Source organism: Lepidothrix coronata, unplaced genomic scaffold (genome assembly GCF_001604755.1).
Source record: "Lepidothrix coronata isolate B3197 unplaced genomic scaffold, Lepidothrix_coronata-1.0 Scaffold171, whole genome shotgun sequence".
Taxonomy (NCBI): domain Eukaryota; kingdom Metazoa; phylum Chordata; class Aves; order Passeriformes; family Pipridae; genus Lepidothrix; species Lepidothrix coronata.
The window spans coordinates 1,704,359-1,721,139 of NW_016690351.1; the positions used below are offsets into that span (position 1 = coordinate 1,704,359).

Genomic DNA, 16,781 nt, shown 5'->3' on the forward strand with positions numbered 1-16,781 from the left:
GGGTCCAGTGATGAGACCTGGTTGCTGCAACTCTGATGATGGCTGTAGTCCTGATCTGCTGAGGAGGTGGCAGAGGTCCAGGTGGGAGAAGTCTCATGGAGGGAGGGAAGAAGACCTTGGTCTGCCCAGTGAAGTCCAAATGTGGTCTTTTATTGGGCTCAGGGTAGGTGAGAACACCTCTGGTGTACCTCCCTAGGGGCAGGGAGTTCTTCCCTGGATGATTAACACTGGATCATGGGACATTTCAAGAGTCTTTGACACCTTCTAAGCACATGTGGATTCATTATGGCCATCAGCAGAGAATAATATCTTAAAGCTGTGTGTGTGTGTGTGTGTGTGTGTGTGTGTGTGTGTGTGTGTGTGTGTGTGTGTGTGTGTGTGTGAATTGTCCTGATGCCTCCCCAAGGGGAGTTATGGCAGATGAGTCATTTGTGTAAGGACAAAGAGACAATACTCAGCTCATTGCCTGAGGTGGCAGGTGTAGGTGTCCTCTGAGTCATCAGCCTTCCAGTCTTTTCACACTGGTGGATACATTCTTCCTCTAGGATAATAGAGTACCACCCTTAAGTCCCTCCCCACAGCTTAAATTAGTAGGCATATTTGGAGAAAAGAGAAAAGGTGGATACCAGAGTCTTTGTGTAACCCAGGACATATGTTTACAAAAGCACTTTAATTTTAACACAGCTGATTGTTGTTACATTTCTTTGTGTATAAAGTTGTCTCCTTCCCAAGCAATTGTGAATAAACCTGAAAACACCTGTGGAGCAATGAGAACTTAAATTTTCCAGTTTACAGAAAATAATTACAAATTATGCTTTTTTTTAATACTGTTAAAGGAGACTGTAGTAATTTACTTAAGTAACTGTTGCTGTGCAAGGTGTAAACATATTGAAATTTCAGCTTTACTTTGTCATGAAAAAGCTCTCTTAAACTCATGTTTCAGAACAGTTACTTTAAAATTCTATTCAAGAGAATCACTGTTCTAAACAACCTGGATGAATACTTACAGAAAGCAGTGTTTGTAAGTTACAGTTTATTGCATGGAAATTGATTGCACCTACTTAATTTAAACTACAGTATATCCAACTAAACAGAGTGTTACTAATCAGAGACCACTGGGCATTAAAAGATCAATGAATGGGTATATTTTAGGTAAAATGTCAAGTACTGGAAAAAAAATGCTTTGACTTGAAAGTTTTACTCTACGAGGGCCCCTGGTGTCAATAGTTACACTGCAGGTACTTTGCTGTTAAGAACTGTGAGAGTGAGCAAATCCTAACAAAAATTGTTAATGGACAAATAACTATTAAATAGGAAACTTGTTATTTTCAGCTGGAATTTTTTGAGAAAATTTTAATGATATGAAAATTAATAATGGAGGCTAAAAATTTGTATTTCCCTTTACTGCTCACTGTTAATTGCTGTACTAGTAATAAGAGGTGGTCAAATATGAAAACATTAAGTAATATATTGATTACAATTTACCAGATGTAGTTCACTTGCATTTGGTAAATAAAATAAAAATTCTGAATTAAAAACAATACAATTATTTTTTTCCCCACAGTCTGAAGATTATTATGACATGAGAAGATTATATATGATTTTGGGCTCTTGTCTCTTCTACAAGGTAATATTAATGATTATTAACGATTAAGACCTAAAGATTAGCAAAAAAAATAAAAATCTAATTTATTCCTGGAATTACCCTTTCAGAACCTCACAAATATGAAATAAATGTATGACTGCTTTAAACATGTATTTCTAGTACCAGAACTCAAACACCATAACAGAAAAAAATTGTGAAAGGCAATTATATGTACTGTATGATCATAAGAACAAAATACATCTTTGAAACTGGAGTTTTTTGGTGTGTGATCAGAGGATTAGAGAGAGCGAGTAATAAAGCAATAAGAATCAATTCAAGTGAGACTGTAGGATATTCTAATAGGAATTTTTTTGTTCACTGCAATTTTTTATCAGCAGGCAATCTATCTTTAGTCCGTCTTTAAATGCAAGACTTGAGAAATTGTATCAACAGCTTTTTTCACTTTGACCTCATTCGTAAATTTATTTAGTAAATATAGACGGTGTAATCAACAGTATAAAGAGGAAGATAAGTGCCTTTACTTAAAGAAAACTTTGGTGATTTTATCATGCAACTGTTCTTTATGTTGGTAGTGTCACAAGACTAAACTGTTCCCACAAATGGACCTGCACAGTATCTACCATGATAGCACTTGAGCTGTAAAGCTCTTAGTGCTAAAACCGCTGCTGTACTATGTATCTTCTTTGGAAATTATATTAATTCCAGTGAGAGCTCACTAATTTTGGAGAGAGAATTAAATGAGAGCAACTTAACGCTGTAGGTGTTTTAAGCTGTTAAAGCCATGCATTTCCCAACTCACCTTTGATAACTTGCATATATGCTGATGGTTTATTTGTGTATATTTCAGTATTTTGAGTCTTTAGATGTGGTGCAAAAGCTCAGTGTTATCTGTTGTACAACTGTGTACCTTAAGATGACCTGTGTAGCTTAAGATGACAGTGCATGTGGAGCAGGGATACCTCTACATAGAAAGTACTCTGAAGTGATATATGGTGGTGTTGTATTTCTTACTGAATACACTTCCTTTTCTGTGTTTACTTAAGGGTTACTTGATTGGTAATCACTTGCCAAAGGAAGATCTTATTGATATAGGTTTATACTGTCGGCACTACTGTCTGTTACCCTTGGCAGCAGAACGGAGAATCGGTCAGTTAGTGATGTGGCGGGAAGTATTTCCACAGCATCATATCCAGCCATGCGAAGGTTCAAGTTTTACAGGATACAGGGAACCTGAAGCAAGATACTTCTTACTGATAGTTGGCTTGGTAAGTTAACAACTGCAGTATGCCCATTCTCTGGGTCTCTGCTGTTGTGTCTTGCCTATTGTTCACTAAGATATATATATTACATGCATTTTCTTTGGTAATTTTACAAAATACTTACATTGTAGTTGTTTTATGGGATAGAATTTCTCAGTAGCGTTATTTATACATCTGCAAAGCTTGCAAAGTTTAAGTATAAATTCTGATCATTTTTATGCCTTTTCAATTCAGTTGAAAGTATTTTTACCTTCATGATCTTGTCTTTTCAGACAACTCATTTCAGAAATGTATCTGGTTTTGTTTTTTTAAATGTAGACTTTCTTTAAAGCAAACAGCTAATGAGTTTGTAAACAACAGCTTTTATGTTTGGGTCATTAACTTAAATAACACAATAACAGAAAGATGTCCGTGGATGTGATTTGATTAGAAGAAAATAACTCCTCTGAAGGTGAGGAAGGAGTGTTGAATATAGTGCTGTATTTACCCAAATCTCAGGTAAGATATAACACAGCACATACTGTACATTAAACCAAAGGCTAATGTTGCTCCCTTCATATTTGCAGAGACACTTCATGTTGTGTGTCCTACTAGAGGCAGGAGGCTGTGCATCCAAAGCTATTGGGAATCCAGGACCAGACTGTATTTATGTAGATCAGGTCAAAGCAACCATACTCCAACTGGAAGGAATAGATGCCAGCATAGAGGAAAGGCTGGATTCTCCTTCCATTCCACCTTTAGCTTGTGCTGACTGGTTCCTTCCTGCAGCACGTGACAAACTGGAGAGCTTGACCACCTCGCCTATCCTAAGCAAAATACAAACCACTTGCAAACCAGCGACTACTCCAGCGAGCAGAAGATCTCTGTTTGGGGACTCTTCCCTAACAACACAGATGCTGAGCCCTACGAGAAACAGTGGAGGACACCAACAGGGTAACGAAGGTCCTGCAGAAGATGAAAGCACTAATCCACAACCTGTAGTGGATCAGGTCTGAGAATAAAGGCAGAGAGAATTGATAAAGTTCTGGTGGGCTTAGGTGGTGGTGTTCTTTCAATGTAAAAGAATAAATCTAAGAATCCCTGAATTCAGTAGCAAATACTTCTGTTGGCTTGGGAAGCTTTGGGTCAGCCTCAGAGTGATCATGTGGTTTTTTATTTTATCATTGCTTATAAATATTTGGGGTTTTCACATCACTGAAGTGGGCACAGCTGCATTTGAATCAGCAGAAATAATTGGAGAATATCCCTGAAATAATGATGTAAACATAAGTTACCAGGACAAATTGCTGTACAATTGTCCAACTGCTTCTAACTCATTTTAGTCTAAAATAGGCTATAAAATACATTTAACTTAGTTGATGCAACTGTTTTGGCCTTTTCAAAAAATGCTGCATTATTTTCTTCTAAGTTGGTCATTTGTTGGTTTGATTCTGTTTTTCCTTTAGCTGTGTTTTCTCTGTTATTTCATCTATCTGCTTTTTTTTCAGGCCACTAGAAAAAAACACACCCTGCCAAATCCATGTCATTTAGGAAATCTAAAAAAGAACCTTTCAGAGAAGGATAAAGAACTTCTTCATGCTATCAAGTAAGAAATTATTTTTTGTTAAGGAGTTCATATTTTAGGCCATACTTGGATCGTTTTTTGAATATACACAGATCACAGAAGTTCCTGCATAATTTTATTCTAACCAAAGTTTCACTATGCAAGGATTATCAGAAGTGAAGCTCTTAAATTGAGAGCTTAATTAAAGAAAAAATACAAAATAATACAATAAAACACTGTTTCTGAACAATATATCACTGTTGTATGCATATATCTCACATCTATATGACCTTGAAAGTTCAAATAAAAGTTCTGAGCCACACATATACATACCTTGTACTCCTTGGTGTCTCTAGGTAGGTGTACAAAGGACAAAGTTTTTATTTTTCTTTCCATTTTTCTTTGTTGGGGCAAATTTTGAGAACACAAATGCAGTACCTAACTAGTACCATGATTTTTTTGATTTGTTGTTAGTTGTTTTTTTAAAATTAATGTTAACGGTCCAAATCAGCAGGATTTCCATGGTGTAGAGAAAATACCTGTATCCGTTTTTGAACTCTGATATAGTTACCAGAAAAACAATTCTGTCTTAAGAAACAAAGTATATGTTGATAAACTGGAATTTCTGAATTCTGATTTAATTTTTTTAAGGTTGACATCTGGTCCTGAGAATACTCTTTTCCACTATCTCTCTTTGGAAACGATGCAAGGGATCTTTATTACTCCAACTCACAAAGAAGTAGCACAGCTCGGTGGCTCCATCCACCCTCAGTTAATCGAGAATTTCTATCGGTGCTGTCTTTCAATTCGTTCCATTTTTCAGCAATCCATAAGGAAAGAGGTACAGAAACTTTGCTTTTGTTTTTCTATTTACATTCTCAACTCAGTGTTTCAAGATTGTTTTCACTTAATTATTTCAATGCTTTGCTGTATTTGCATGTGTGTCGTTTTTCAAGCTTCTGATATTACTGTTATGGGCAGGTTCTCAATTTATAAGATACTCCATTCAGATCAGTCATTTTGTATTCATTGTGCACTTCTATTGTGCTAAAAGTCTGCTTTGCTAATTGCACAGTTGATTTTTTACTGACATGAAACAATTTTATGTACTAAGGAAAGATAAAGGAAGGGTTGTCTATTGTGAAATCTCTGTGAACCTATGAGTAATTTAGACTATGCTTTATTAATTTAATCCAAAGCATGTTTAAGGAAATTCAAGACACTCAGACAAATACTACCTGTTTTGCTTATGAACTGCTAAGATGCATTTCACTTTTTCTTCTTCCATTTTTGAGAAATTAGGACAGCGGTGTTTTGACCATCTTTTCTCGATGTTCAGCTCCCATATCTTCAGTATTGTAGGCAGTTGAAAGTTGTGGTTTCTGGGTTTGCGTATGGCAGACATAAGTTCCTTGAGATTTTTTTCCAAGAAAACCTTTTATTTCGCCTTTGAAGCAACTGATTGGAATAGGAGTTTCATTTGCAGATCCAGAGATTAACTGAACTTTAAGGTTTATTCAAAAGCTTTGTATAAGACATGACTCTAAAAGCTCAACTAAACACAAAAATGTCTTTATTTTCTATAAATCTTATGCCCTCCTATTGAGTAAGAGTAAGAAAATACTCTGAGCAAAGTGCTTCAGCTGTTTGTTTACAAAAAGAAATTCCTGCCTGGAGAAGTTTATTCAATGGACTTTTACTAGCACAGTTCTTAATTAGGGAGGCACACATAGAAAGAAAGATGGAGCTTTAGCTGTTTTAACAGTTTTTTAAAGGAGCTGTATTATTTCAGATGTCTAAAATACAGAAATAGTGTTCAGCTAGAAGGAAAAAAAAAAGTCAAAAAAGGGAGCATGCGTCTAACTCCAAATTGTGTAACAATGGAAAAGCCTTTTGATGGCAGAGGAACAAAACCATGGGGAGAAGAATCATGTAAGCAAGTTAGTTATGTATTCTAAGCCTGGCTTTTTGATAGCAATGTCATTCATCAGAGAGTCTTGAAGAAATCACATAGTTATATTTGCTAGTGTTTTGTAAACTTGTTTCCTTCTCTACTAATGTTTCAGCAATTGTTTTACAGAAAAAGGAAAAGGCAGGCAGTGGAATTTCAGAATTTAGTAAGGCAGCTGAGGACACAGGTCTCGTAAGAGAACATGGTGTTTTGTTTGAGTGCTCTCCTGATAACTGGACTGACCAGAAGAAACCACCACCAACAATGAATTACTGGGTTGTGGGGTAAGTTTAAAGACAAATTTTGTCTCCAGCTTTTGAGTGTGCCATTGTACTCTTCAAGAATAAATACTGTAGCACATCACCAAAATGCTTGAGCAGACTGACTGAGGTATCTTTAATTTGGGACTGGGAAGTTGCCCTGGTGTGAAGTTCCACCTTTAACTGGGGGGAGCACCGAGCCAATGTGAAAAGAGCATGGAGCTGACAGCTTTTACAGAGGGGAGGGAAGATGTTTAAAGAGAAAAAAAAAAGCAGTTGTTTCCCACAAAGAATGTACATAAATGCAGTTTGCATGGAAAAATTAAAATTGTTAATTTAAACATTTAAAAAATGTTTATGCTACTGTTGATATCTTTAAAAAATAATTATAATGCTACACAAGGTTATGCGCAGGTATTAACAGCTTTCTATTTTAGCTCTTTCCCTAAAAGAGCTCATTGGATTAGTATGTGGGAATTAGTAAATTTTTGAATTCTGGGGCTTGCTCCTGAGGACCTTGATTGCAGCTTGTCGCCCAGAAACCTGGATTGCTACAAACACACTAGTACCACACAAATAGATCCTGAAATCCTAAAGATTTTTTTCCATGCACAGCCATGAGAAAACTGAGCAGAGAATAACTTGATTTAAAAATTAAACGCAGGAGAGACACTGAAATTTGCCAGCTGTCTTACACAGGAGCTGGTTTTAACTTCTTACTGAAACCTCAGAGTACAACAAGAATTTATCATTTGAGGAGAAAAAAACTTAACAACTCTGAAGATTTTCTTCTTTTTATTGTTTTTTTTTCCCCAGGAGACTCATTTTACATCCAAAACCTCAGGAGTGTTACGTCTGTTTTCATGACTCAGTCACAGAAGCTGCTGTTGAACTGGCCTTTAAACTGTCTTTTGGCTTAGCTACATAGATGAGCTTCCTGGACACTCACCCATCCTTCATGGTGGTGTTAGTTTTTTAAAGTATTCCATATAAAGGGAATGAACTTAATTTAGGTGCCCACCCACGGTGTATCTTTGAAATGCTTTAGAAAAACATAAATACCTTGTGGTATGACATAGGTAAAACTTCTGTGGTGATTCCAATGATCTCATCAATTGAATACTTAAAAATATTTCAGAGAACCAAAGTTCCTATTTTTATATGCTGTCAATTTTTTTATCCTGATCATAACTTTATTACATGAAAACATCACATAATTTGTACAGTCACTGCTGTCAGTGCACAATATGCAATGTAAAATGATAAGCTGATCCTCAGAAGTACTCTCTGAACATCTGGCAATTGGTGATGAAGGAAAAAAATTTTTTCCAATTAGTTAAAATTTTGTTTCTCTAAGGGCCTTGAAAATACTGAATGTTTTCAGTAGCATTGTGTTGATCAACACAGAAAGAAATCCTTTAGACAATGCATGGCACTTAGCCTCAAAAAACTAATGACTAATCATTTTTGCCCTTATGCTCTCCTGCACACTCAAGGACTATAGTGTGGTTGATTGTTTTACTTGACTTCGTGAGTTTTAACTATAAATAATACTTATATTTGTTAAAATGTAATTTTGAAGACACAAAGAAAGATGGGGGGTGGGGTAGATGGTTTTAAGACTTCTGCATGGACTTGGCTTATTTTATATTCCTAATTTCTTAATAAAAATGTATATTTGTTAAAAACAATAGCGCATTCATCTATTTGTTTTAACTTCACATATTTTCTCCTTTGTTTATTTAAACATAATTTGTCTAGTTAAATCTTCCACAATTTACAGCTGGATATTACAAAACCTGTTAGGTTATATCCATGTAGGGCAAGAGTAGACAAGATGTTTGCAAAATCAGAATTTTTCTACAAAATTTAACTTATTATTAAAATATTTGTAAATTACAGATCAGCTGCTCCTAAAGCTTTTTTTTACTTAAGTTTGGGTTAAAATGTAAGATTTTGGGTCTTTTTACCCCCAGCCTGCATATTTAGATCTGGTCATTTGCACATCGTGTTCCATGTCAACCGTGCACTTTTTTATTCTGCTGTTTCTACTTGCTTTTCGTAAAATGCATGACTGAAGTTGCATTTTGAACAACAGGATCAAAAAGTTTAAGTGTTCAGGAAAATAAATTCAGTTTCATAGGCATCATGACCAAATCATTAGATCTTGTTTTCACTTGAAGTTATAACTGTCAGGCGTAGTTCTAAAATAGTCAATCAAATGCTTATAAGAGCCCACTCTTATGGAGTGATTTACAGCTTGTCTTGATCACTTAACAGTTGCTTTAGTTCCAAGCAGTAGGAGTCTCAGGCCTGAAGTTTAGGCATATGATTGAAGATTTTGTTGATCAGCTGTTTCCAGAAGTTATTGTTCTTAGCACATAAGCAACAGTATTTCACTTTGAGACATACAAAACTGAGTTATATCAGTAACGTGTTAGATTTGTTCCCCGTCTGTAAATTCTGTGATGTGAGATGTAACTCATGTTTGAAAAATGAAAATATATAATTGTATGGATGACATTTGAATAGCACCTCTGAAAAGTCTAAAATATGTGAGGTTTGGATATTAGATTTCATAGTAGATGGAAGGAGGAACATATAGAAAAGCAAACAGTCCTTGCTGCACTGCTTTTAGCAGAAGTGTGCACATGTATGGAAAAAGGTAATTTTGCTGATGTTTGTCTCATTTCAGCCTTTTAAAAGCAAGGCTATATGGTTTGAATGCTAAAAAGAGGATATTTAAATGCTTTAAAAAGAGGGCAACTAACATCTAGATCCTTGTGTTCAGTCAGACAGGGTTACTCTGCTGCCAGTTACTGGGTTAAACTGGGTTTGACTCAGCTGGACCAAACACACAAGTGAGTCACTGCCAAAGAAACACTGTATATATGTAGATGTGCGTGGAGGTGAGACTCCTTCAGTACCCATCAGCTATTTAGCTTGGCTTGCTCCTTCACAAGAAACCTTCCTTTAAACAGAACTGAGGGCATCCAAGCACAGTACAATTCCTTTTCTCAAAGCCGTCTAGTAGCACTGCCTCCTCAGCTTTAGACTTTTATCTTAGTGTCCAGAGGAACCCTTTCTTTAATTTAGAAGAATAATATAATTTAAAAAGTGCTACCAAGTTTCTGATACCTCTGTAAACCGTTGGGCGTTGCTTTCATGTGGACTGTGAGCACCGCCTGTGTGCAGGAAAGCCATTTCTACACATTCTTGTGAAATACTCTGCTGTCCTGCAGTTTCCATAGGTATCCCTAGACTTAGAAATGTATGAAGAAGGAAGTTGAAAATCTAAGCTATTTCTCACTGTTACTGATATTTCACTTGCAGTTTGATATTGTGCTAACACCAAATTCATACACTGAATGCGTGTCAGAATAAATCCAGATTGCCAAAACCAAATGGTTGAAAAAGAAAGGACCTTAAAAGGAAGGGTTTTGGCCATTGTTACAGCTCATACCAAATAGAAGAGATATAGTACAATATACTTGGTGTAGTGTAAACTTTGAAAATTTTAAAGGTTTTGGTTATTTTTAAGATCCATTTCTTTCTCTGTAGGATTTTTAGTGTTGGTGATTTATTAAATGTTACACAATATTTACAAACACATGCTTTAAACTTTGCTTTTAAGGACAAATGCAAACAGATTTTCATGTCCAAAGTGGATAAAGAAAAACAGGTAAATAATCTTTTACATATTAGTTGTGTTTAAGAAACAAACTGCATCTGGTCAAGAGCAGTTCTTTCCCTCAGCATGGGTTGATAATTAGTAGTGGTATATTGATACAGTTTTCTAATGAGCTTATTTTCTAACAAGGAAGAGTCAGCATGGCTTACTGTGTAGTGTAAGTAAGAAAAGTAATAAAATCTGGCTTTTGCTCTTTAATGACTTTGTGAGGTGCACGTAAATGTTCTTTCCTTTGGATGGATTCTTGAAAGACACAGAGGTCTACACCCATGTAATTCATTACAAGAGATCACGGTCTTGGAATATGAAATGTTCATATTGGCATTTGGCAAATTACATAAAATCCATTCATATCAGCAGAATGGAAAAAAGTTCTTCATATCTAATTGGTTTAATATGAAAACAGATTTGTCTCTGTCTTAGGATTTCTCTGGTTAGGTTTTGATAATTTAAACAAAAATCCAGCATTCTGTGCTTTTTCTTGTTGACTGTTCTTTACTAGAACGACAGAAACTTTTCTTGCCACAGACTTTTCTGGTAATGCTGACCAGGAGAAAGTCTGTCAGTCATTAATGTTCGATTAATCTCCTTGTATCACATGCAAATTCTTAAACAGTCCTTTTTCAATTACAATCATTTTGTATGTAAAGAGTTTAAGGTGGTTTTATTTCTTTCTTTCTTTACAGTGGAAAAAGTAAAACATGCATTATGTAAATAACACTGTTTATACTTCTTCAAATCTCCCATCTCCTGGAAGTGCTTCCAGATGGCTTACATGTGTTTGACTCAAATTTTAGAAATATTCCATGAATAACACTCAACATTAATTTCCTTAGAAATATAGTATTTAGCAAAGTGACATATCCATTGTTGAAGCTCAGAATCTTTGGATGCTTTCTTATATGTTTTGTTCAGGATAGGGAATGGGATACAACAGCTACAGTGTTGTTTTTACTGAACCAGCAAATCAAAACTGATTTGGAGTACATCCACATGGTCTGCATTTACTACACACCCTGTACCTGTGATGTAGTTTAAGTGAACACAGGTATTATTCTACCGGGATTAGCTTTTACAAGTGGAAATTTGGCAATACCCTAGTATAGAAATTATTCCATGTTTCTTGATTATTTTGTAGAGAATACAATGTTTTAGATCTTGCTCTTTGTGTTTTATAGTTTCATTTAGTATCTATATCAAAGATCAGTGTACTAGTATTGTAATACTGTATTTTCATAACTGTATACAGCAGTTCTTGTGTTTCGATTTTGGAACAGGGTTTTGGCAAACCTGGCTTCTGGCAGAGCAGCAGGAGTAACATCCTTGTGTGGACTGTGCCCGTCACACGTCACATGAGCTCATGTGGCTGCTGAGACTGGGAAAGGTAGTGAAATCTCTGAAGTGGCAGTTCCAGTTTTACCTGACGTGTCTTAGGTATTTATATTTACTTCATTTTAGAGGTAGACCAATATAAAACACTATTAGAATTCTGTTACTTAAAAATTTACTAATATGCAATTGTAAGCATAAAATTAATAAGAAATGTAAAATCTTTAAAGAAGAGGATGAAGTTGAGTGTTAAGAAGATTCTCCGGAAACAGTGCTGTAGCACAGCTCTCAAAGTTTGTGGTTTTTTAGATTCTATAGGGAAAAGTTTAACTGAATTTTGCCAACTTTGGGTGCAGAAATTAGAGGAGTTTATTTTTTGCTAACCTATGGCTGCATGGGGTGCCATTTAAAGAGTTAATGACCATCTTTGTTCTATATCAAGAATATCAACTGAAGATTTTCAACAAAGATTTTGGGTATTTTATGTCTCTAGATATGCTTCACATAGGTAAAATTAATTTCCTGAAAACAGGGTCTGGAAGGCTTTGCAGTAGAGAGAGAAGTCTCTGTGGTTGTTGGCTTTCCTGATTTGCCTGCAATGGGACAAGTAAACTCCAGTTGCTGTCTGTGCTTTGCAAGGTTGTCCCAGGAACTGGTTGCTTTGATTCACTTGTTGCTCTCTCTGCCCTGTACTTGGGCTGAATCAACAGTTCTGTGATACCTTCAGTTTAAGAAGGTGTTTGGTTTGTAGTTCTTCCTTCAAAGGCTGGTTTATTGTATGCTGTGTTTTCACCTGAAGGGAACCCTAAGAGCTAGAAACAGATGAAAAATCTACAGATACAAAAAGTGGATTTTTTTAACTTGGTCACAGTTTGTGGCTGGTATTCCACTATAGGGGAAAGTTGAAACAAGTAACACTTCTCATAAATATGAGTAAGAATTTGTGGGTTGGAAGTGAAAGCATGGTATTACAGAGAAAATTTCTTTCCAGAGAAAGAGCATGAGAATTCATACTGGATTCTGCTGAATGAGAACAACATTGGAATGATAGTTACTTGACCTGAAGTGTTTCAGCAAATGGGAATCATTCTCTGTTTGAATAAATTGTGTTCACCCCTCCACATCTTGATTTCTTTATTGTTTGTTAATAAGGGGACAAAACAATGGTCTACTATGTTTAAATGCTTCAGCTGTGCAAGTACTTTGTACTTAAAAGGAGGGTGTCTGTAATGCATAACAATATGCATAAATTTCTCTGCTGCTGAGCGACAGTTCCAGGAACCTGGTGACTGTATAATTAAAATTGCAAAGACAGATGGACTTCTGGTCTGTACCAGGGGTTTGGTGGTTCAGTACACCAGGCCTTCTATTTTGAATGTTATAACACCATTAAGGTAGCTTTTACAAACAAAAATGAATACATTTTAAATCTTTATCATGATATTCTAAATATTTATTATGAACTAATGAGGGTGTTAGTTACAGCTTTTCTGTTTACAGTTATTTGTGCTCAACAGACTATTACTGAAGAGCCAAGTCATTTTACAGTAGGATTAACAACAGAATTGACCAAAATTATACTTCTTATCTCCTGGATTTGACATACATTTTACAGAATTTGTGCAGGCTTCCATTTTTGTTTTGTAAAAGTACATTCAGTTCACAGCTTGGTGACAGCTTTTAGTACAAAACCAGGATTTGATTTCTTTTTCCTGCTCAGAAGCTGTATTTGGAGTAAGACAGGTTTGTGGGTAGAATAATATCCTTTATTAGGTCAGCCCATGCAGCTAGAAAAATAGTCTGTGTGGCACAGATGTTCTTCAGGTGAGAGGCAGAATCAGAAATAGTACGAGCTGAGAGTTACTTCACATGGAAGTTACAATGGATATGACAGTGAATTATTAGCAATGAATGTTGGATCTTGTTGCTAACTATTAGGTAATTTTACTAGGTAGTTCGCTAGCATTTGAAGTACATTTAATAATATAAATTATTGCTATGAAAATCATCCTTAAACAAGAAGTTAAAAAAAAAATAAAAATGCTCTTGAAAAATCAGGACCTTTTTCCCTGCATCCCTGAGGAAGTTTTGCCATGTGATAATAGAAAGGAGTTGTTAGTTCCAAAGTGTCTGTATGCTTTTGTTTCTAGAATCTCTTCTCTCAGTATTCCAGGAAGTCAAAAGAAATTCTGAATAAATGTTGGCATAGAACTTGCTTAGGTCATTTAAAAAAATCCCAGAGATACTTAAATTCTTATGTAATACCCACATACCTCTGGTAATCTGTCCTAAATAACAGAGACCTTGCAGCTTACACCCTTAGCACTACTGACATCTTCCTTTCAGACTTAATATGATTTCACTGTCTTCATATTCTGCTTTATCTGCTCCATGAGCAGCAGGCCTGCAGTTCATGCTGTTTTTACTCCCAGGTGCTGGTAATTAACTTACCGCTACGATAGGAAACATTATCAAAATTACTAAAAACATAAATTATAATCATATGGAATAAGATAACAGGTTTACTAGCACAAAAGATGAGACTGGGAGAATTTTTATGTATGTCGTGGATGTATAAATATATTTTGTGGAGGATCCCTGTTTCATTCATTTAGTTCTGAAGCTTTGGGTACAAATGAAGCTGATTAGTATGATTTTTAACAACTCCTTATCATGCTGCTTATTCTGATCAAAGGGGGGGGCCTGAATTAAATATAGCACCTTTTATTTTTCCACTTAAAACTCTGTTTTCTAGATGGGCTAACTTTCCAAAATAACAAGCACACTACACTTGCTGATTTCAGCAAAGTTTGTTTCTGTCAGCTAAGCAGTAATAACCATTACCAAATAGCCTTTCATTTGCATATATTTATGTTGATTCAAAACTAAATATGTTAAGTGGTTTTTAGCTGTGTTACTGCACTTACTTATATTGACTATATTTCATATGTGTATATCACAATGGCCTAAGGCAAGATTGCCTTTCTGTCATTATGCAGAACCTAGAACTTTACCTGGATATTGCAGGTGGATTTGATTTCAGATGTAGCTAATTTAAGTTAAAACTTCAACATTAAGTTAAAAAAAAGTATCTTCTCTCCAGTTAGAGTTGGACATGAAGAAAGGGATTTGGATTCATCTCTCCCAAAAAAAGTGTACATGTTTTTTGCTAGTGAAGACAAAAACCAGTGTTCGTTCCTAATACAGCCCATAATATTTTTTAGAGGACTCTATTGATCACTAATGAACTGCAATCTACTTGGTATAAAAATATTTCAGTGATACTAAAGAAGGAAAAGGAATTTGCTGTGTAAATTTTAATAGCATTGAAACAATTCAGAGCACCCTTAGGACTGGAGTGACCTCATTTAATTCCTAAGCCTTCTACTTGCCCAGTAGAGCTTAAAAGAAGCATCAGAAGAAGGATCACAGCCTTTCTAAATTTAGTCATTGCAACCAGCTAACAGAGCGTGACACCAGATAAATATTTATTAGGCAAAAGATCACTCCCTTGGAGTAAGCGAAACACTAGGAAAAAAGTTCCTTAGTGTTCTTTACTGTGGAAAGACAATGAATCCAAGAAAACACTTACTTGCCTCTTGTTTAAAATTCTCATTGTTTCCATTTTATTCATACTGAATGTTACGCATCTTGAATTTTAAATTACAGCTTGTCCCTGAATATATCCTGGTAACAGCAGTTTCCCTGGGCTGTCAGCAGAGCCCATGTATGGACTCCACCTGGGAGTATGTATCTGCCTGGGACAGGTTCTACATGAACCACAGAAAAAGAAAACTTGTTTCTCACCTGTTGTGTTTTCACAGTATTTTAAAGCATGTGTCAGGACAGCAAAGGAATTTGTGTTCGTGTTTCTTTTTAAAATTGGCATTAAGAAATACAGCTGTTAACTTTTCTCCCTGTCCCATCTCTCAAACAACATACAGAAGGCTCTTATCTGGCTGTCAGCATTTTAAGTCAAAACATAGCCCAAAAATATAGAGCCCTAAGCACTTAGACACTTGAGACATAGTATTTCTTGAGAGAATTTTAAATGCCTGAGGATTCTTATCTCAGTATTGAAGATAAATCTTGGCATGCACATCCATGAGGAGACTTCTTTTTATTTCTTAGGCAATAATTTTCAATAGGGAAAGGAAAAATAAACCAAACCTTGTGGAGTACTGATAACTTAGGGTCCAAAAGAAGCATTTAGGAGACCTTTATGTAAATGTCTGGTTTCAAAGAAACTAAAGCTAGCAGCATTCCTAACGTTTCTCCCCAGCCATTAAGTTTCTCATGAAACCCTTAGCTCATTGAGTTTGTACAAATATTTTTTTGCTGCTAAAAAATCAGATGCAAGCCATGGGCCAAGAATTGGCAAGACTTGGACAACCCCAATCCTGAGATTTCTACAGTGGCAGTAGATGATAGGAGGAGAGATACGCTCAGACAAGTCTGTGGTTTATCTGACTGAAGTGAGTTTTGTTCATACTTGCAGGCTGGGCATCATGACAATGAAGCACACAAACATGGCTTTTACAAAGTAAGAGTTTGGCTTACCCTGCTTATGTTCTCATCTCACAACTCTTGTCAAAGCAAAGAAAAGGTCCATTGGCACTTTCTGGTTCACTTGCACAATTTCAGCTGGGCCTAGCTTAGTGAGGTTGCAGAGGCACATTGGAGTATTTGCGTACAACCTCTTAGCCTGGGGTTTCTGTTCAGTCAGTAGTCATCCTCAGGTGGTGCTGCAATACCTTGAATCATTGGTTTTGGAAAGAGCAGAGCAGAAAGCAGCACTGGGATGTGTCTCCCTGGCTACTGCAAGTGGGACTGGACCTGGTTTGCCTTTGTGATCCCAACACTAGGAAGTAAAATGAGGTAGTTAATGCATATATAGTAGGTAAGTATAGTTATATATATAACTATATATATCTCTAGGTAACAGTGGTTTCTCTTGCTCATGGAGGTTTTAGGAAAATTCTGGTTATTTAGGAGACTACTGAAACTGTAACAAATGGAGAGATAATCAAACCTCTTGACAGGGATGCTAAACTAGTTTAGTGGTTTAGTGCTTATTTTTAGTCTTTCCAGTAGAGCAAAACTGCAGTGCAGCATCACATGCTGTGTCACAAAGACACCACA

General features: G+C 35.9%; 1 protein-coding gene across 1 annotated transcript in view; it reads left to right on the plus strand.

Annotated features, from left to right (window-relative positions):
- Positions 1–8,292, plus strand: part of INTU (inturned planar cell polarity protein) — a 35,517-nt gene extending 27,225 nt beyond the window's left edge. Inside the window, exons 10-16 of the mRNA XM_017829945.1 lie at positions 1,565–1,627; positions 2,650–2,871; positions 3,432–3,854; positions 4,353–4,450; positions 5,060–5,249; positions 6,489–6,643; positions 7,436–8,292. Coding sequence (XP_017685434.1) covers positions 1,565–1,627; positions 2,650–2,871; positions 3,432–3,854; positions 4,353–4,450; positions 5,060–5,249; positions 6,489–6,643; positions 7,436–7,547 — 1,263 coding nt within the window. The 3' untranslated portion in view covers positions 7,548–8,292. The remainder of the gene's footprint in view (positions 1–1,564; positions 1,628–2,649; positions 2,872–3,431; positions 3,855–4,352; positions 4,451–5,059; positions 5,250–6,488; positions 6,644–7,435) is intronic.
- The last annotated feature ends 8,489 nt before the right edge of the window (positions 8,293–16,781 follow it).